The sequence below is a fragment of the Muscardinus avellanarius genome (genome assembly GCF_963383645.1).
Source record: "Muscardinus avellanarius genome assembly, chromosome: 9".
In the NCBI taxonomy this organism is placed as follows: domain Eukaryota; kingdom Metazoa; phylum Chordata; class Mammalia; order Rodentia; family Gliridae; genus Muscardinus; species Muscardinus avellanarius.
In genome coordinates this window covers 96,816,037-96,838,676 of record NC_137795.1, presented here as the reverse complement: position 1 = coordinate 96,838,676, position 22,640 = coordinate 96,816,037, and the positions used below count along the sequence as shown (strand labels likewise).

The window sequence follows — 22,640 nt, the reverse complement described above, 5'->3', positions numbered from 1 at the left end:
GATAGTGGGCTGGGGATGATAACTCCCTATTATGAGGACTCAGATATGAAAGATTTCAGCCACTCGCGTGTGCTACAGTGAGTCTCTCGCACTTTTCCTTTGTGCCGCTGTGATTGCTGGGTGAGGATTTGTACCTTGGGCTGTTCCCTTCTAGGATGGATTCTCGTAGTTTCCATCGCGTCCCAGCTGTCTCACATCTGTGGCATCCTGTGATTGGACGTTGACTATCTTGGCTCACTTTTATGTACTCTGTGCTCCTTATGGAAGTCCGTCTTCCATGTCCCTTGCTCATAAGCTGCCTTTAGACTTTGCATGCGGATCTGTAAATATTGTGAACTCCATCCGTGTCTCCCACACCGGACTCCAGTAGTGATTGGACGGTCTTGCCTGCCACTTCATGAAGACATGCATGACAGTGATGGAGTGTAGTTTGGAAGTGATGTGTGGGTTTTGATCCCTGTGGCTACCTTGCTGTGCTGTTCCTCTTGTCTCAAGTCTTGAGCCAGTGCATGTGTGCTGTGCGTGTTATTACCAAGTCTTTCCTTTGGCTCCAGTGGAGTTATTGTTTCTGCGTGATAGTTGTAGTCTCTAAGGGAAATGGATACAGCATTTGTTCATAGGTCAGAATAGGAGGGGGACTTTCTTCTGGGGGGTGACCATGGTTGGAAAGTAGATCGCAGGCTGGAGTTTTAAAACAGCATGGACAACCTGTGGCTGGTGAATCTTCCTCTCCACTATACCCTGTTGCAAGAGCAGGGCCTGGGATTCAGTCTGAGGACACAGACACACTCAGTCGCACCCACTCTTTCATTTCAAGCTGATCGCCCCATCTCAGAAATTATGCAAGTTCATTGCAACTCGTGAAATAGGCTGGGTTCCAGTCTAGTCAGAGTCTAATCAAATAGTGAGAATGGCTTTTAACACGATATCACCTTTTAACAGAATAACAAGATTACTAAGATTCTTAGAAGCCCCAGATTAACTGAAGGCATGGCCGTGCATTGTTTCTAAAAGAAGACTGGAAAAAAAAAATAAAAGAAGACTGGAAACATTTTCCCTATGACAAAGAGGACAAAAATGAAAAGTCTGTAGCTAATTATTTCATTGATAAAGGTTCTACACAGGTATCCTGAGGGCAAAAAGAGAGTTCATTTTAATTGCTCCTCTATATTAGCTCTTATTTTCTTATGTAAAGAAGAGGAAGGGGAAAATTAATTACTATGGATTTTCTTTTTTAATTAAACTGTATTGTTAGCTTCTGATGGCACTCTGATTGCTTTATTTTTTATTTTCTTTTTATACAGAATTGGTGCTGGTGAGCCAGTGACCAGCCACCCATGAATAACTAAAAAAGGTGCTCATCTGTCTGTGGCTGGACTTATTGGAAAAATAGAGTTTTAATTAATTGCAGAAATAGAAATTAAACCTACATGAAATAGCTGAGATTTTTAGTATACAGTCAAGTTCCAAAGGGTAGAATATGATCTAAATCTAGTTTTCTGTGCTTTGATTTTTGTGTGCAGAACATATTGATGTACATGGGATATGAAGTAGTTGTTTCTAAGTAAATATTCTTCTCAAAAAAACACAAGTAAATATGCCACTTCATATAATAGCCAAAATATTAGTCTGGATGGGATATTGGTTCCAAGATCCACCAAAATCTGTGAGTATTCAAGTTCCATTAATAAATGGTACAATATTTGCACCTGGTATTAGATTATTTAAAATATTTAATGCTCTATAACTACTAGTTAAGTAGTTATTTTATTGTTGAAGGAATATTGCCCAAAAAAATGTCTGTCCATGTTCACAGACCATCTTTTTTTAAATTTTTGAGCCTTGGTTGGTTGACTCTATGAATCTCTGGACACAGAGGGTCTACGGTTATTCTTTTAGGCAGTTCTCTTAATTTTGTATTACTATTCACTTGACAGTTACTAGCTTTAGTGCTCATTTATATTACTTTAGCTCTTAAACACACTAGAATAATTTACTTTTAAAAATTAAACATTGAGTGGTAACTTAGCAGTACCCTGTTTCAAAATAAAATAAAAATGAGAATAAAAAAGGCTGAGGCTATAGCTCAGAGGTAGAATGCTCCTGGGTTCAACCCCTAGTATAACTAATTAACTAATTAATTAAAGTGAAATACTATGAAAACTTACTTGGAAAATAGAGTAACATTCAAGCATTGACCCCCAGCCTTTGGGTCTCTTCAGCTGAACCTCCAGACATCTTAGATTATGTTCACTGAACTCTATCTGAATCCCAGACTCTCTGAAGACACACATACGCAAACATACACAATGGCCATTTTAAATCACTTCTTTTTACCAAAAAGGCCAACATTAAACTAAATATCTTACTTCTACATATTCATTAATTCTTTAACTTTGCTTTTTTTTGTGTGTGTGTGTGGTACTGGAGGGGAAAGCCAGGGGCCTTCTACCTCCAGGCTACACACCCAGACCTATTTTAATATTTTATTTGGAAACAGAAAACAGAATCTCACTAAGTTGTTGAGAGCCTAAGTAGCGGAGGCTGGCTTCGAACCTGTGTGATCCTCCTGTCTCAGCCTCCCAAGTGCAGGGATTACAAGCGTGCTCCACCATGCCCGGCTTTACTTTTTTTTTTTTTAATTATTACATTCTTTAATTCCTTAGGAAGACCCTCTTTGTAATCCCTTCAAGGATCATCTCTGATACAAATAGCTATGATTGGACCTATAGAAGTAGCTATTAGTAATAGCTGTTAGTAATAATACCTATTAGTAATACCTATTAGTATATATATAAATATTAATATTATATATTATACCTATTATGTATTATACCTAGTAATACCTATTAGTTTTATATAAATAATACCTATTAATAATAGCTGCCATTGATGGAGTATATCCCACCTGCTTTACCCCATAATGAAATCATCTTTAATTCTTTCAACAACATTTAAGTTTAGCCATTACCTAAAAGGTGAGGAGTATACAGTCTCACAGAGCATAAAATACTTAACCAGAGTCACAGGATGGCAGGCGTGGACTGAGCTGAGGTCATTCTGACCTTTGACTTCAGGCTTTCTGCTCCACTACACCATCTTCCCAAAAGGCCTTGCATAGCTAACCTGGCCCAAGTCCCAGAAAGATTTACTTTGGCTTATATTTCATTTTGACATGTGCAAAGTAAAAAGTCCTGTTATATAGAGATACTCTGTATGCGCCTTAAATATATAACTGTAAACTTACCCTAAAGAAAATACAGCTGAGAGCTCATTTTAAGCAATGTTTTTGCTTTAAAAAAGAAATCAAAACAAAAAATGGTGTTAGACTTTACTTTAAAATTATTAATACATATTAAAATATGTCTCAATCTAAGTAAGTACAAAAATTATACAGAAGGCCTCCTATACTAGCTTCCCTGGCTTATCATCTTATTGTTTTGCTATATTTGTTTTTCTGTCTGCTCATAAAGAATCACAGAGTAGTATAAATGTATATAAATTATTTTGTGGTTTTGTTTTGATTATATTTTTTAATTTCATTACCTATGTGATACATGTATTTTAGAACTTGCTGGTTCATTCAATATGCTGTTTTTGAAATTCGCTTAATTTGATATATATGGGTTTTTAATTATTTTATATGGTACTAAACATTATTTGGTACTGAATTTATGTGTAAAATATGCCATAATTTCTTCTTTTTTATATTTCCTTCTGACATTTTTATTATTTTCAAAAATTCAGCAAACATCCTGGCACATGTGTCCTCCTGAGCTGCAGAGTATATATGCAGCTCTTCAATTTTTTCTATATTACTAAGTTACCTTCCAGCAGGAGCATTTAAGAATAAGTACATGAATAGAGCATGAAGAATTAATAGAACAAAATTGGCAATTGTTGCTTTTAGCTTCAAGATCTCAGTTAACTTGGAGATGGGAAAGTTCAATTTTAACATGCTATTGAGAATGCTAAATAACTTACTCTTTATGGAGAAACCCAAAGGGAAACTTTCAATTCTTAGAACTGAAAAATTCTGTTCATCAGCATCTTCAAGGCCTATCGAAAGTGGCGTTTATGGAATAATTTATGATTTTAAATTCATTTATCAAGAGAAAAATACTGCACACAAATAGGAAGGTGTTTAGTTTGATAGAAGATTCTGAGATTAAAGAGTAAAGAAACAGGATGAGGAGAGAATAATAAAGAAATTAATGGCAAGGAGAAGAGAAAAAGCAAATGGATAAACAAGAATTAAGTTTTTAAAGAATAGAATCTTTGGAAAAAGTAAATAAAAGAGACAAAACTCTAAGAAGACCTATTAAAAAGAATAAAATGGTCTGAGTGTCAGGTGTGGTGGTGCATGTGTATAATCCCAGTACTGGGGTGGTTGAGACAGAAGGATTATAGGTTCTAGGACAGCCTCGGAACTTTTCAAGACTCTTGACAACCTAAGAAGACCCTATTTCAAAACAAAAAATAAAGCTGGGTGTGGTGTTTCATGCTTGTAAGCCCAGTACTTGGGAGGCTGAGACAGGAAGATTGCAGGTTCGAGGACAGCCTCAGCTACTTAGTAAGGCCCTCTACAAATTAGTGAGACCCTGTTTCAAAATAAAAAATAGGGCTGGGGTTGTAACTCAGAGGTAGAATGCCCCTGGGTTCAATCCCCAATACTGCAATACTAATACTAATACTAATACTAATACTAATACTAATACTAAATAGGGCTGGAAGTGTAGTTCAGAGGTAGGATAACCCTGGGTTCAATTCCCAATACTACAAAAAAAATATGGAAGGCAGATGGAAGACAACTCCAATGCTTTCTCCAGTTTACTCTTTCTCTGAAGGACACTCTCTTCCCCTTCTCTATCAAATGCTTGGGTTTCCTCAAGCTCTTAGAGTTTTAACATTTAAATTTTTTAGGTGCATCAACTTCTGTCTTTCTTCAGGGAGTGTGAGAGGAACCTAAAAAGCAGGATGAGTTCCCTATCATTAATGAAACTGGTGACATCTACATTGTTTCCTTTTATTTTTTGGGGGGGTCTTCTTCTTTAAAAATTTATAATGGTGCATTGTAGTCATACATCTTAATGGGATAAAAGATGGTGGAGACATACATGCACACATCACCCATTACCCCATCCCCACCCCATTCCCTCCCCATCCCTCCTTCCCATGCTTGGCTTAGTGATTGACTTTGATATGGTTATTTAAGTACATCATGCACTTTAGAGAGTTTCCCTCCATTGTTTCCTTTTAGAAACATAATTTTTAAGGAAGATATATACATGCTCACTTATCCACATGTCCTCTAGGAAGAAATGTAATTCCAAAGGAGGGTGTACAACACAGGCAACGTCTTCAAAATTGTGAACATACTAAAGAACAGTCATGACAAACTGAATTTGAAATAAATTGATGAGCAGTGGTTGATTCACATTTTATTGCTAGGACCACAATGTGTCTTTTGGTTAAAAAAAATGGTTTCCTTGTCTAAGGAAGTTCTCTTTGAAATAACACAATTCTGGGAGTATTCGTCCCCTATCATTAATTGTACCTGTACCACTAGTGACAAGACTTTATTTCATTTTGACAGAAGACTAATAGGGAAGGAATTAACTTAAATTGAGCAGACAGAATCTATGTGGATCCTAAGGAAGCACAGTCCCCCATAACTTTAGGGTCGATGAGATAAGAAAATGGGCAATGAATGAAAACTCTGACATATCCTTTCCTGAGTACTCTTTGAAAAGAGGCAGGCTGGTTAACCTCAGGCAAGTGAAGGGTCTGGGGATTGACTGGCTTTTGTTTCTGAATCGGAAGAACATTTTTTTTTCCAGCTCTTATATTTTGTGGTTTATGAGAAACTGTCAGATTGACCAAAATATGTGTACATTTTCTTGGTATCCTTAAGTCCTAACCTTGAAAGAATTAAGATGAAGGACCATCACAAAAGGAAAAATAGAGTATTTTACCACTGAACTAAGGAGTACCCTAAGACAATGAGCAAGCAAGGAGTGGACATTCAATCCAGACATCTGTGTCTAGGCAGATTATCTGTCATCTTGGATCAGCTGAGCAAGGCTAATGGGCTTTTTATGTGTGGTAGAGCATTTATGATTTTGAGTTCTGAGAAACAAGTTGGAATATTCTGACAGTCATCCATTAAGTAAATCAGTGTTGGTTATCTTCAATGTATATGGCTAGGAGCTGAAGCTATAAACCCAAATAAGAAACAGTTATTGCACTAGAAGAATTTATATTCAAAGGGGAAATATAACATAAACCAATTGTTTCAGTTACTGCCAATAAATATTATAATAGACATTTGTAAAAAGGTGTTCTGGAAATAAGAAAAAATGGAACTTGCTGTGTCCTTTCAACTTCATTTTCTTATTTTTGAATTGAAAGGATGAGTATTTAAGAATTAATAAAAATAGCCTCAAAAGAGAAACACAAACTTTTAAACAGCTCTTTGCATTTTTTATCAAACTATTACAACATGAGCAGATAAGTATCTTCTTTTCTTCATAATATAACTAGAAATATCCTCAGATTACTGGAAACATTTGATAATAGTTTAGCATCACTCTACCTGAAGTGTGCTTGAGGAAATTTATATGACTGAGAAATTATTTGAGGAAATTCAAAATGCATATTAGTACTTTGAAAAAATAGCTTTTTTAGTACAGTCTACAATTTTGAATCACTATATTTAAAGAAGATAACCCTGGAACTTTACTGCTTCTAGAAACTCAGACATTCTGGGTTGAACCCAGAGAAATAGCTTCACCCCCGTCCCATCTGATCCTTCTATCTGGCTCTCAACTATCTTCTTTCCCTAGTTTCTTCTGGGAATATTAGGTTATGACCTGACCCTTAGAAGAAGGAGAGTTGTGCTTTTTGTCAAAGCTCTGGGTTCTCAACAGAAAGATGGATGATTGGGTGATGACTGGGTTGTGGAGATATCCTTTGAGCATTACAATCAGATAAGAGGAAGAAAATTAATCTTCTTAGTGGGAGGCAGGTTTCACTGGGATATGTCTTAGAGATGAAATCAACCCTGTCAGAACCGAGATAGTTCCTGGCATCTGTTTCACCAAGATAGTCGGTCCCATCCCTGCTTACCTTTGACTGGTCTAATTCTTGCTCACCCTCGATAATCAGTCCAGATCAAATAAAAAAGAAAGAAAAACCACACACAGGATAGCTGAAATGTATCTTCCTTTCTTCTTTTTTTCTTTGCCTCACCTCAAGTTGTTACTCTAGTTAGCCAAGTACACAATAATACCCTATTTCTATATATGTGCAAAACATTTAATAAAATGTTTTGCTATGTTCCTTTCATAATTGCTCCTCAAGAACTTATGCATATGGGGATCCTAAGGCAATTGGCAGAAATGGAGTCACATTTCCAAGTTCGGTTAGTGAGACAGCCAGATGAAAATTTTCTATGCACCCGATCTGATTTTGGTTGACATTGAAAGGAAAAAAATTGCTGGTATAAATGCACTTTAACATTAAACACACATTTTTTAAACGATGCCGGGAAGTCCTGGCCTTCTATTTTTATGAGTTCCAGGTTTTGCCAACAATGACAACACTGGGAAATATTATTACTATTAAATGGCCATCTTTTTTTCATTTGTAAAAATTGACAGCCTTCCTTACCCACACTTGAGGAATACTGGGAAGGGGAGCAAAAATTGATTGGATTCTTCTTTAAAAACAGAGTTTCTTGAACGGTCCATCCATGTGCTAGTCATTCTGTATCTACCCTTGTTCATTTTACTATACCTGGGATAGCAGGCATTCAGTGAGGCTACTGGGATGAATGGATGGATGTTGGATACTAGAGAATAGATACTCTTTCAAAAGAAAATAGATAGTTATGTATTTGTGTTGCTATAGTAAACCCAGAGCTAATCACATAGCTATTACAACAAGCAATATGTAAAATGTTGAGGTTTTTGTTAGGCTGTGTAGTCCACTTTTATGTTGAAAACTTTAATATAGATACATTAATGCAAGGATATCATATATCAAATTAATAAAGGCGAGCCCAGTGTAATCCAAGTTCTTGTGATGCTGAGACAGGAGGATTGTAAGTTTAAGATCAGGTTCAGCAACATAGTGAGATACATGGCAGCTTAGGGCAAACCTATTTCAAAATTTAAAAAATAATAATAAAAACAGGGCTGGAGGGTATCGATCAAAAATAGAATGCCCTTGGGCTCAATGCCTAGCACCGTAATTATGAAGATGATGGTAATAAGTCTAGCATCTTCTGACAACTGTCTTCGGATGACCATCTTTTTCTCTTTCAAACTCACCTCCAAAATAACCCTTCAGTCCATCTGCTGCTTTTTCAAACTTATACCCAAACTTTTGTTTTCTCTGTTTCTGGTTTAGTTGAACAACTTAATCCATCGGATCTAAAAGTACAAATGGCTGTGGCTGATTAGGGATATCAGATATAAAAGTAATAGAGATGAACTTGAATCTCTGACTCGGGGTAATGTTGGTATTTAATAAGCGAGAAAACAGAAGATAACTCTGGTGGACACTGGAAGTTACTGGCATTGCTGATAGGCTCAGCGGTAGGGTAGGGTGGACAGGAAGGATCATATTGAGAAGATTTTGCCTTGAGATGGCTCCAGCATTACATCCCTGGATATCTGGGTTCTATCTGTGTACTTTAGTCCTTGATGAGGTTTTAGATGTTCTTTGAAAGGAGGGAGGTCCCTTGGCACATGGGAAATAAAAATCTCAAAAGTTTCTGTGTGGAACAGAATCCCAGAACCTGCTAGAAATTTCCAAGAAAAGGAGGTAAGGTTAAGACAGAGCAGGAGGCAGTATGGGCCAATACATGCAGAGAAGCCACCTGTTGTTAGGTGACCAGGTAGCCTGGAAGTAGCAGATAGACACACCCCAGAAATGATCAAACACTCCTTTAACAACAAAACAGTGGTCAGGCAGGCTACATCACACCTGTAATCCCAGCACTTAGGAGGTTGAGACAAGGATATCCCAGCTTTGAGGCCAGCCTCAGCAACTCAGCAAGACCCTCGCAAACTTACTGAGACCCTCTTTCACAATATACAACAAAGAGGGCTGGGAATGTAGTTCAGAGGTAGAATATGTCTGGATTCAATCCGTAGTATCAAACCAAACCAAACAAAACAAAATAAAGCAAAGGAGATTTCTCTTTTCTCCTGACAATACATTCCACTTTGGCGCATTAGGGAGAGCTGGCAAGGTGACACCCTTTAGTGACAAACCCACTTCGGCATCATCTGCAGCTGGGGCAAAGATAACTTTGTCTCCCTCTGTACTCGGAAGCTAGGCCAATGTAAAAACAGCATTTGCGGTTGGAGGTGGGTGGGTCTTATGTGTACACTCCATCTTTCCTCCTTTAGAGCTGCTCTGTGCTGGTGGCAGTGTCCCTAAGCCATCCATTTTTGTACAATGGGTCCTAATCCAATCACTCGATCTTCCTTAAAGCCTAGTGGTGACAGCTTGACATGGACTCTTATCAATTTGATAAATGAAGCAGGGATATTGGTTGAGGTGGATGATATCCAAGCTAAAACACGTAGACATCAATGTAAAGAATGAGAGTTCTACAAAAAGATGGCACTTCTCTCTGAGGGCCCATTTCTCCTGAGCACAAGGAAAGAAGTTAGTCAGGAGTAATAATGATAATCCCTACAACATCCTGGGGAAATGTCCTTGCTATCAGAAGAATGGGCATGGTTTCTGAGGATGGTGACAGTGATTTTTTTCTTCTTTTCTGGAAATTTCATCCAGGGTTAAGTCAGCCCTCAAGTTATTCTTTCTCCCAGATTCTACGCTGTGTAATCCAGTCCCCTCAGGATGTCTCTGCCAAGTCCCTGGGTTTCTAGAGCAGGCTCGGAAGACACGGGGGAATGTGGGAGGTGCCTTTCAGGATTGGGGCTCAGACTTGAGCATGTCTACCTATGACATGAAGTATTTCTGCAAATGACTCCTCTCTTTTGACCACCGGTCCTGGGGTCAACCCTGCAAAGACTGACCTCATCCCTCCCTCTACTCTCAATGCCTCTGAGGAATCAGCTCACTACGAGCTCAGCCTTACCTCTTCCCATCCTCTCTGCCTGCTCAGAGAGGGGCACAGACCCCAGGGTTTGTAAGGAGAAGTTTCCAGGAGAGCAAGGTGGTCCTCGTGGGCTTCTGTGTCCTGTCCTCTGCCTGCCATTCCATTTACCCTGTTTTCTCAGAGTCTAGTACTTTCTGGCTTCTGATGAACCCCGCCCCCCATCCTCACCTCCAGAATAACCTTAGTTTTTTTTTTTTTTTTTTTGCTGCTTTCTCAAACATATTCCCAGAGTCACGTTTCTCTGTGTACCTGTGTTAGGTGAACAAATGGATCTAAAAGTGGGAACGGCTGATCATTCTGAAATCCTACCAGGTATCTCAGTGCCTTTTGGGGCAGGGGCAGGGATATGGAGGTGAGGTGGAACCGCCCCTAGAAATGGAGGTGGAGGGGAGGTTATACCATGTGCAGAGGGTCTTTGAGGAACCTCTGGGGCTCCGGAACCTATGCCTCCCTCTGAGAGACCAAGTCAAGATGGAGAAACTACTTGTTTGGAAATCAGGGTAATGGAAGACACATTTTCCCCCCGTTTTTTTTTTTTTTTTCCACTTTTCTGCTTCTTCAGCTAATCCCCATACATAACATCAAGGGCAAACACAATCTTAGTTTTTTCTAGTACCCACTTCCTTACTAGGACACATCACACAGCTGCCTTCGAATTCCTTGAGAGTGGGAGGGGGGCAATCTAAGGCTTTCCTACATCTGCTGAATGGAGTGACACTCATAGCTGCATCCAACACTCAAACATTGAATTATTCGAGAGAGAGAGAGAGAGAGAGAGAGAGAGAGAGAGAGAGAGAGAGAGAGAGAGAGAGAGAGAGGCAGTCAGTCTATGGAACACTTTCACTGCTTGTTCTCAAAATTACTTTAATTTATGTTCGTTTTTTTAAAATTATCACACAGCTCCGTTACTGTTTCTTCTTGTTTGTAACATCTTACTGAGAATTTCTCCCATCTTTGAGCACAGAAGGGCTGGGAAAAGACAGACGCCTCTTAGATCCTGTTTCCCACCCCAGTGGCATAAATAAGCTCTTTCCTAAGAAATGGTTGGGGTGGCAGGAGATCTCCACAGGAGAACAGCTGGGATACATGACACTATCTCCAGGAGGAGAGGTCATGCAGCCTCCCCTCTTTCTCCTGGCATTTTTAATTTATTATTTTTATGGGTACATTGTAGCCATACATCTTAATGTACAAGATGGTGGAAGTACAAGGTGGGTACAGGATGGTGGAGGCATACAAGCACACACTGGGCCCTTCCTCAATTCCCACTCCGTTCCCTCCCCCTCCCTCCTCATGTTTGGCTTACTGATTGACTTTGATATGTTAGTGAATGCACATTGTGTACATTAGGGAGTTCCCCTCTTCCTCCTCCCACCCCCCTCAATTAGGTCGCCTTATTTGCTCATCTGTGGTCGCACCTTCCTGAATCCTAAAAGTAGTCAGCTGTGCGTAAGTCCTTCATCCATTGCCACAGCACCCCAAGTTAGAACCCAAATATCCTGAATGGTGACTATGAGAGATGGCCCGTTTTCTATGTCTGCATGTTAACACTAAGTGTGGTACTCACGTGTCTTGTGTTCACACCCATAGCTTCATGGTTCAGCATATTCCTAAGGACAGGAACGTTTACCAAATTCAAATTTGTGTCTCAACAAGAGCCGTTGGCCAGGGCTCCCTGAATCATTAAGATAAAGCCCAGGACTCACTTTTTTTTTTTTAAAGGATACTCACCACTGGATCTCTGTGATTATGTCTCTTTTGGTTAGATTTTAGAAGAATATGTCTTTTTAAAATATTTATTTTCTCCCTTTTTAGAAAGCAGGTAGGCAAATGTACTGCAAAGACTGGTTTCCAGTGTCACTCCTCACATTCTTTCTTGCTCTGTGACCATGCTAGGCACAAGTCTTTTTATTTCATCTTCAAAATGCTAATGTGTAGTCAAATGGCCAGCTTCTCATACTGAATATTCCGGTTGCATTTTAATCTCTTCAACTTCATCTCCTTCTTTTACCTACTTCAGCTTAGAACCCGCTACCCACTTTCCACATCCCTCTCTAGCTCTATGTTTCAAAGGATTTCCTCTCCCCTCATTCCGTTGGAGTTCTTGGGAACTAACAGTAGGTGGCAGTGACATTTCAAACTCAAAGGGCCTTTAGGGTTCTCTTGGCAAACTGATGAAGGAGGGTACTCAGGAGAAATCAGATTGTTCAAGCTCATGGTGAAACGGCTCTATTTTTTTGAAAGCCAAATATACCTAAATAAGGGAATAGACCTTTAAAACATAAACGATATTTTGCAAACTGAGAGTCACTGGTGTAGATGTTTGGATAGGGGCTTCTGAAAGACTAGGACATGAGAAGGAAAAGAATTAGTGGGTATTTCCCTTAAACAAGGAGCTCAGCAAACAGCCTTTTCTCTGTGCATCGGGGGCGTTGTATCCTTATCTTCACACAGACACCCATCTCGGTGTCTTTTGGGCTTCGAGCTCCGTTCCGCGCGCCTCTGTTGGTGGTGAGCATCACCTCGGGGCCCCTTGGCGGCCCCTGAATGGGTTTGTGGCCACTTGAATAGAGAGTGTGTTTGTCTTTGTCTCATCTCAAAGGCACTTTGTGCAGTTGCTGAGACTTTCATCTCTCTGGCTCTCCCCGGCTCTCTTTTACTGAACTCGCTTTGTTCATTGTCTTAAGAGACATATTCATAATGAGGGGAACCAAAGCCAACAGAGAGAGGATTATCTCTTTGATGGGGATCCTCCTCGGGGCCAAGGGATTTCTGGTTTTGTTTTGCCTCGTTAGAGATGCTCTGGGGCCGAAGCGATAGTGGCAAGGATGTCACTTCCATCCAGGATCTCTCAATTTCTTCCTCAAAATGATGTCATTGGCCTGGTGTGCCAGTTCTCTAGGGACAGGCCGGGCACACCCTTGAGGGAAGCTGGAGGGAGCGAGGCTGTGGGCCAGAGATAGTCATCGGCAGCTCTGCTGTCAAAGCACATTAAATCACCCCTCGGCTTACTTGGTTTAAGTGAAGATTCTTGTCCATCAGCAGTTTCAGAACATGGCTGGAATGTGCGGAGCGTCGCCCCTTCCGGGGATGATAGAAGAAAAACAAAATATTTCCACAGCAGTGACATGGGCTCTTGAAATGGCCCTGGAAGGATTGTTCAACCATGAAACAGGTTTCCACTGGAACTTCTGAGGGGTTTCATAGAGAACCAGCATCGTGTCTTGAGCAGGGAGCAAGGGCCAGCCCTGAATGCGCCTGCGTGTCACCAGGGGAGCGAGGGTGCTGGCACCTGAGCGGGATTGTTTACCATGAAGAATGGATTCCACCAGGGCAAGAAGGATACAGGAGAAGAGCCCAGAGAACTTTCAGGGCTGTAATCAGAGAAGGGGAAAAGGAAATATATTTTTAAAAAATGACAGAAGGGAGAGGGAAAGAACATTGAAAGTTTACTAAGGCCAGATTCTAGAGGCTTCTCCTTGTCCCCCCCCCATAGGATGTCTTCACCCCAAGCTTAGAGAAAGTGGTGTGTCGGCAGTAGTGCTCACCCCAAAAGGCAGAAGGTAAAGATGAAAGCAGATATATAAAAAGGGAAATTTGATAAAATGCATGCACAGAGTTGCCTTTTTTATGCGAACCTGGGGACTTGCTTAGTTCCCCAGCAAGAACTTTGCAACTGAGGACTGGCTTATTTACCTGCAGTGTTCCAAGCAGAGTGCGGAGGCAGCACATTTATAAATTTCATGGAGATTCGTTAATATTTTTATTGGCCTTTTGCCCTTATCCTTTTAGTGTGTTCTGACTATATTTGGTTTTCTTCCTGCAGTATTTTTGCCTAGATATCACGATTGTTCTTTTGCTGGTTATTCACAGCATTTGAATTGGGTGAGTTCTTACTGGAACTTCTCCGATGGGGTGGATAATTGGGGTTAGTTGATGGATGGGTGCACGGCTGGAAATTTGACTTTGGGTTTTGTTTCAGATTTCTTAATTAGCAGCCTCTTCTGTGGTTCTGACCAGCAGGACACCTAGATCACAGTGATTTTGCCATAGGTATTGTGGTATATGATGGAATCATGTCTTTTCAGCTAAGGTCAAACTCTTTGTTCCTCTGAAATTTGATCCAGTTTTTACTCTATTTAGTAGCTCTCCTTAATATATGATGGTTAAAGTTTATAAAGACCTACTTTAATCAAAGATGGTGTTTCCTTTACTGGTTTTCTTACTCTCTCTTATTTTTCATGGGTTTCAAAGAGAATTGAAAAACAGATTTTTTTCTGCTTATTAACATGGAAGTTTTGCAAAGACAGTCTTTAAGTTTTTTTCTACCTTTTAATTTGCCTTCTTGCTCATTTAAAAGTACAATCTAGACTATGTGATTTCTGAAAGCTTTCTTCATTTAGCTCAGAAGGTAAATTATAGGCACCTTGCGAGGCGTGGTGGCACACGCTTGTAATCCCCACGCTTGGGAGGCGGAAACAGAAGGATCTCGCTGGTTCGAAGCCAGCCTCGCTGGCTTAAGAGACCTTGTTTCCAAATAAAAATATAAAAATAGGTCTGGGACTGTAGCCTGGAGGTAGAAGGGTTTCCAGGAACCCCAGTACCACACACACACACACACACACACACACACACACACACACACTATATATATATATATATATATATATATATATATATATATATACCTTGAAATGGTCCCACAGGCAGCCTATGAAATGCCCCCATCTCTTTATTCTCTAATCCTACCTTTTATAATTCCTTCCCATGTTAGTAATACTGAATTCCTTGTATATCTGATAGCATACTATGAGATTTCATATCTGTACTCCTTTTCATATTCCATTTCATCTGCCTAGAATTCTTCACTGATCTAATAAGCTCCTATTTATTCTTCAAAGTCAGCTCAAATAGTTCTTGTTTTTTGAATCTTACTTTCCCTTGGTTAGAACTGAATTAATCTTTCTCCCTGATCTGTTCTTCCTCTTTTCTTCCTATCATTCTGGTCATTATATTTTTCCACTGTATTATAATCATTGGCTTGGGTACTTTTCTTCATCCCTTTGAACTTGTTTTCTGTATCTCTGTCATGTGACATAGGACCTATGTCATGTGATGGTGTCCTGAAAGGGGTTTCAAGTAATTAATTGAATCGAAAGATTCAAGCATGCAAAACCATTATTTAGGTTTCATGAAACAGGAGAAAGTTACATGCAGGGTTTGAATTTGAGGCTTTGTAATTTTGTTTTTTACTTTGCTAAATTCGAATGAAATAAAAATGTAAAAATCAATACCTGAATAAATAAAACAGCACAAACATAAATGGTCTGAGATCATGATAAAGAACAAGAGATCAGGGACAAAGAGAACAGTAAGTCATGTTGTTATTTGAGCACTAGTGATAATTTACTCTGAGGGCATGTGCTCCAAGTTGAACTATAAGTGGGAAAAAAAAATTTGAGACAAAACCACATGCCTTTCGGGTGTAGTGGGAAGAATGAGCAGTGAGCTTTCTTGTGTGTCTCACTTGTCACATGGAGCGGAGGAAGATGATCTGCTCTTGAGACTCAACCTCAGTTTCAAAAATAACTACTTCTTTTGCTGATTGCAGGAGATTTCTTCTCTCCTAAGCAAAGTTCTGTAAAACTTTTTATGTCCATTTCCAGCAATAATGGCTGATGTGCATGTCTCAGTAGTATAATTTAGTGACTTGTTAGAGTGAAAGGTGAAATACGGAGTGAAGATTGAAATACTCCATATGCCTTCAAATTCCACAAATCCAGGCGTGTGGGAGACATTCAGCACAGAAACTCAACATGACTAATCCTTCCAAAACACTCTGAAATCAATAGTTCTTCCCCAACTGCCTGGATATGCTGCAGAATGTATCCCCTTGAGACTTTAATGGAGCCATCTGGAACTTTTCAGATTTCATATTAGTGCTTTGCTTTTACAAAAAGGCAGCAAAGACTGCTTCGTAGGCTGTCCACCTGCGGCATTTAGCTGGACCTTAGCATGGACTCTTCTCTGTTTCTGTAGCTCTGGGAAAAATTAACTGCAAACAATCCAAGACATGGTTTTGTTTACTCCTGATCTGAACACACCAGGAGAGAAGATGTTTCCTTGTTGCTAATTCTTTTTTATGTATTCAGCAGCTTCAGAAATTAGCTCCTCTTAGGTCAAGTGTACATCTTTCTGGATTAGTCTTCCAGTCCACTTTACCCTCTCTTCCACACACTCCCGTTCTTTCATTTTGTCTAATCCTTACAAGAAATCATGGGTGTCTCTATTGCTGAAGGTGCCCACGTGGTAACCATCTTGGGTCTTCTGGCTCATGTCTGAGGGAAGTCTTCTCTCCCACAGCTGGCCTAGCAGCAAGTCAAAGTTATCTTGAAGGTCATTTGGAGGTAACATAGGGACTTTTGGGGGGGAGTGAACCCAGGGGCATTCTACTTCTGAGCTATACTTTCAGCTTTATTTTTTATTCTTTATTTTGAAACAGGGTCCCATTAAATGGCGGAAGGTCTCACTAAGTATCCATGAGCCTCATTAAGTAACTGAGGATGACCTAAAACCTGTGGTCCTCCTGTCTCAACCTCCCAAGTACTGGGATTACAAGTGTGCACAACCACACCTGGCTACAGAGTGACTTTTTGGACAGCTCTGGAATGTGTCTGAATATCGACATAGTGGTACTGAAATTGATTTGATTTAAAAATGTGGGAAAGGGGAAAATGTAATATATGCATGTATACTTAATGGAGTACTATCTTGTACTCCGTTAAGATATGTGACTACAATGCACTAATAAAAATATTAAAATTTTTCTTTGAAATCAAGGGCTCACTTATTCTAAATAAGGGGCAATCCTAGTCTGCAGGGAGATCTCAACCCAGTAGAAAAAACAATGTGTGGATGGTATAAAATAGGGAGAATCTAGAGGATAGATGAATCAACTCCACCCGGAAACCAAGGTGTTTCTCAAGCAGCAGTGTCTAGGTGCTTCCGGGAAGTTCTATTCATCACTTCTCATTCCATCTCCAGAATGCCAATTTTCTTGCCAACGAATTTTGGGACTTTGTAGTTTTCATGTGAATATCTACTCGAGAGGACCAATGAGGTTGAAATGATTAGCCACTTTGCCACTCATGGAGGCTCAAGCTTTTCTTTCCTTCACTGTTGTCTTTGTACTTAACATTACTAGTTAGTAGATGAAAGTAGAGCGATGTCAAGCATCCAGAGGAGCCAAAAGCTTTCTTCGACCACTTGTAAATCCACTGAATGATTCTTGCCCCGACATTTGTCTTCAAGATTCATAAATATTAATAAATGTGAATAGATGTTTTTTTCCCTGCACTCCTGAGTTTATCTTTGGTCATCTCCCTGGGACAGACTCCAGTATGCCAACCATTTAGATAAAAGGACCCCTCTCGACTAGGGGGGGTATGCAGTTTCTTGTCTTTTCCTTCAGAATCCCAACAACCCGAAATACAGTATCATATGTCTCTTATTCTCCCCAGAAAAGAACGCGCTAGTGGTCAAATTGTAATATTGGAAGCTGAAAATGAAATAATCAACAAAGCAGTGTCTGTGTCGCTCATGGTGTCTCACTTAGGAACCATCTGAGGAAACAAAAGTTTTTATGGTTGACATGATGCCTCATATGATATCTGACTGCCATAATTAGAGCCAAACTCACATGTGGGGAGCTCACAGATGGTATGTGCAAGAACAACTGATTTATGAAAGTTTGTGAGACCCCAGAGGTCTTAGACCCTCTGCCATTTAGCGAGACCCTGTTTCAAAATAAAGAATAAAAAATAAAGCTGGGGGTGTAGCTCAGAGGTAGAATGCCTCTGGGTTCAATCCCTAGTACCCCCCAGAAAACAACCCACAGTTACCTCCAAATGACTCACCCCGATTCTCATAGGTTAAGAGACCTAAGGTCAACGCACAGGTTCTCAAGCCCACTCAAATACTAAATTCCGTGAAGGGTGGGATAAACAATAATAATAAAAGTGTGCCCCGTTTCTTTTATTTCTGTCACTTTGTACTGATCAAGTAGATCTCTTTTTACCTAAAATCACATAATCTAGTGTATCTTTACATTCCTGGAGGACTGACTTTGGGCACTAGGTGATACCACAAAATTTCACCCAAAACCATATTTCTATTTTTCCTTCTTCTGTGATAACTAAGTTTTTTGTAGTTCTGTGAAATCATGCATAGAATGAAATTTTAATAACTCCTTATACCCAACTCAATCCATCTGAGAATTAGGGGATATTGATTGTAAGATACCATGAAACCAGTGTGGTAATTACACTGTCTACCACATTGAGTTTCCATTTAACTGCGTTTGGTGAGTACAATTTTTATAAATATCATTTGTGACAATTGTTACCATTTTCATACACAAAATATTTATCATGCTTGTTTTCTCTCTTTAGGTCACCAGTCTCTTCAGAAGATCATGGTAAGGATCTGTCTTGTTTATACTAATTCAGGATTAAAAGTTGAGCCCAGGTCTTTGCATTTCACTGAAAGGGTAAAATGTCAATACATTTAAAAATTTAATTCACTGTAGCTGAAGTTGATATCTTGGATTATTTTCAAATCTGCTATAGTCATTTTGGCTCACAAAGATTATGAAGCTTACTGTATTATGTCTGATTTTGTCCCATAACCAGAAACCTATCATGACTTTGAACTAGTCATGTATCAACTCTGAATTTGATTGTCATCTCTAAGTAGGAGATATTTCCCCAAAGCCCTTCCAGATTGGAAACTGTGATCATGACCTAGTGCACCCATATGAAGAGTGTTCTAAGTCTAAAATGAAACTAATTAGTATGTGATGTGATTTGTTGCCAAGTTGAGGTGAATTTTTATTTTAAGAAACAGCTATTTCACTGAAAGGATAAAACACCTAGTTATGTCTCCTCTAATCTTTATACATTTATTCAATAATTCATCAAAAAAGACAGAAAATGGCTTCAATGGGTCCTTAATGCTACATAATTATGTTTTTACAAGTGTCTATGTGTGGCTTTAGTTTCAGGACCCTTTCTGTCTTTCTTTAACTTTTGAGATTGTCTCATAATTGGTATCCATACCCATAGATGTCCTTCCTCTAGCTCACTGTGTATAGCACCAAACGCTCATAAAAGAAATCTATTCCCATTAGCTGTAAGGTGAAATCTTTCCAGCAGACTAATAAGTGTGTGTTTAGCTGTTCAGTATTAGATTTTTACATGGACTAGTAAGCCCCAAACGATAGAATGATTATCTTCCTCCACTGCAAATTATTTCATGTGCCATCTTTTACTCTTCTCCTTCCGCCACATGACACTACATCTAATTTTTGGAGCTCACCATATTTTTGGTGTCTCCCCCTACCACTCTCCCTATAGGAAACTACTCTTTATTTCCCATATAGACAATTTCTGGTGACCTTACCCCATCTTCTGTGAGAGCTTTCTGACCCACCATCCATTTTGCAAGATATTTTTTCTACATTTTAGGGCTTACCACATAAACCTGATACTTTATTTAGCTGATTCTCCTATTAGACTGTGTGTTCTTTGATATAGTTTCCAACAAATAGCAAGTATTTTTTTAAAAAATCCTTATTAAATGAATGAATTAAGGAAATGGAAATGGAGCTTTAGGCAGCCTCCCTTGCTCCATATCATGAAATCCCATCTCAATATGGGAATTGAGTTGTATCATTTTCTATGAAGAATCACAGAGAAATTATGTTCAGGACCATTAAGTCAGAATTAGGTAATCAACCACCTAATGGCAAACCATTATTATATGCTATTTTGCTGATTGTTGCTGGTGTGAGTAGGTTTTTGATTGCATATTTATAGGCCATCAGGCTTCCATGTTCAAATAATAAACTAAAAACTTGTGTCTGTTTTTATTTTGAACTAAGTTTCCCCTTAATGACCTTCAGTTCCTTTTGCCTTTCTATCTATAATAACTTAACCCCCATTCAAGAAAAAAAAAAGAGGGGACAGGAAATTCTAAATCGCAATTCTCTAGTCCACTAGAACTCCTTATGGGGTTATGAGATATCATAGACCATATGTCAGGGTCCTTTGAAATCCTAAAAGGTGACTACCTCCAGAAAGAATCTCTCAGTATTAAGAGCACTTCAGAATTGATTATTTTAACAATGGTTAAATGTAATTAGTTGAAGATACATTATCCAAATTAGAAGGCTATTATATTTCTGTGACTTCGAGAAATGTATTGCATGTGGATGCCTCTGAGTTTGTCTATTCCTCTTCCAAAAATAGTTCAAATGTATAATGATGATTTACCTCATCTTACCTAATTACTGATCATTTTCTACTTCATATATCCTTAAAAATACTGCCATCTTTTTCTTTCTTTGTTTTTAAATTTCATTTCTTTCTCCTTTCTCCCTTCCTTCCTTCTTTTTATTATGGTGGTAGATGTTTTTAAATTTTCTTTCTTTCTCCTTCCTCCTTCCTTCCTTCTTTTTATTATGGTGCTAGGCATCTAACCCAGTACTTTGCACCTGCTAGGCAAGTGCTTTATCACTGAACTACATCCCCAGCCTCCCTCCCTCTCAACATCTATATATCTATATACCTATACGCAGATATATGTATTTGTATATAAACATCATTCAATAGGATGTTCTATCACTCAATATAGGTTTCCTTGCATTTATGCATTTTTAGGAGTTTATGTTTTCTCTGGCTAGCATAAATCCTCTTGAATGGCCTATCACCCGTCTTACAGAGCACTTGTACACAATAATGACTTTGCAGTACACTTTTAAAGTGGTGAATCAAATTTCTGAAATTTATGGATGATAAATTTGAGGCATATTGGGCAAATGGATTGTGAAATTGGAATATAAAATCTTATGGCTTTTGCTTCTCTATTCTGTTCATTTTCCACCACTGATCCTACTTCCCTCTCTAACAACTGCTCCCCTTGGCTATCACTGAATGAGAATTCATTCCTGGGGAAAAAAAAATCTAACTTTGAAAAGTCCAATAACCCTGGCGTTTTCCATTCTTACAGATACGTTTTATAGAGAGCTCGAGTACAGTGGCTTTGCCGGCTCCTCTTGTTTGCGGGTTTGTTGTCCTCATCTGTAAAACTGGGGCTAATCGTAGCTACTATGTACTTCATAGATTGTCGTGACTTCACATGAGAAATCAACTGAGTAATTGCCTTCTGATTTGTTAAAAAGCCTGATTCTTTAGCACGTGGACAGCTGGGGGAGAGGAAGCCTGGGCTTACTAATGATGTTCGCCCGGCATTGCATATGGGATTTAAAAAGTCAATAGAAGGGGCAAGTGGCCAGGGGAGAACTGTTTCTTTCAACTTTATCATTAATATCGAGCCTTCATTGGAAACTTTTTCTATCTTTTTTACATAAGAATAAGTATGAGGTATGTAATGCACAATTTGATTCTAGCCCCATAGATGCACAGTCATATAGAACCGGTGATACGAGACATCCATGATGTATCAACTCTGTCTGCATAATAGAGTATTAGGGTCATTGAGAATAAAAGCTACAATTTCTTGAGCACTTATGCCAGAAGCAATGTGAGAAAATGCTTCAATTACATTATTTCATTTCATCTTTAACAACACAACACGGTGGATATAGAGTTCCCACTTTATAGCTGGGGAAACAGGTTCGAGGTGCCTTTACAGTCACACAGCTGGTAAGTAGTAGAATTCATTTTCTAACCTGATTCTAGCACCCAGACTCTGGCTCTTTTTATCCACCGTTTCCCCGAGGAACCAAAGAAATGATTGTCACCGTTAAGGCGAATTGATAGCATTAGCAAGGGACCAAAAAAAAACAAAAAACTCTTCCCTCTAACAAGAGTTTATTTACTGCCGTGTAAGTAATTTCATTTTAATGGCAAAAAAGAACAACAACAAAAAAAATAACAACTCTCCCTCTTGCTGGGGATGATTTGTCCCTGTAGAAAAAGTAAATACCGACGTCAAATTTCCTTATAATTAGTTAACTGAGTGAAACTGAAGCTTCGGGAGACCTGCCAGGCGAAGTTCCAGGGGGAGCATCACATTTTAACGCTGCATCTGGAAGCCAGGTCCTACTCCTTGTCAAAAGATAAGCCTGGCAGTGATTGATGCCCGTCCTCCGAGGTTCCTACCACTTCATCACTTAAATCGCTCCAGAGCCACCTTCTGTGCCCCGGTGGCTTCCCCAGCCCTGAGCCCCTGGGTCCTGTTCTGTCGTCTTTGCCTGCTTGGCTCATGAGCGTCTCAAAATGCCATCCTCGCAGCCACCATCTTGCCAACACACTGAGGGAAGGTCATCTTCCAGCTAATGTCTGGCCCCCGCAGAATAAAAGGCACGGAAGTGCCCACCATCTGCTTGATTCTCCCTGGAACACAGGAGGCGTGCATCCCACTCCTGTCCTGGCTCCCAGACCTGCTGCCAATCAGAGCTGTCAAGTTCCCCTGTAGCTTT

The 22,640-nt window shown here is 39.4% G+C and overlaps 1 protein-coding gene across 3 annotated transcripts in view; it reads left to right on the top strand.

Moving 5' to 3' along the window:
- DGKI (diacylglycerol kinase iota) overlaps nt 1–22,640 on the top strand; it is a gene marked incomplete at both ends in the record, with an annotated part of 483,096 nt that overhangs the window by 410,075 nt on the left and 50,381 nt on the right. For all 3 annotated transcript variants that reach the window (XM_080700835.1, XM_080700834.1, XM_080700836.1), the window contains 2 exons: nt 1–77; nt 18,589–18,614. The exon at nt 1–77 is cut by the window's left edge and continues 46 nt beyond it. In XM_080700835.1, the coding sequence (XP_080556961.1) occupies nt 1–77; nt 18,589–18,614 (103 nt within the window). The remainder of the gene's footprint in view (nt 78–18,588; nt 18,615–22,640) is intronic.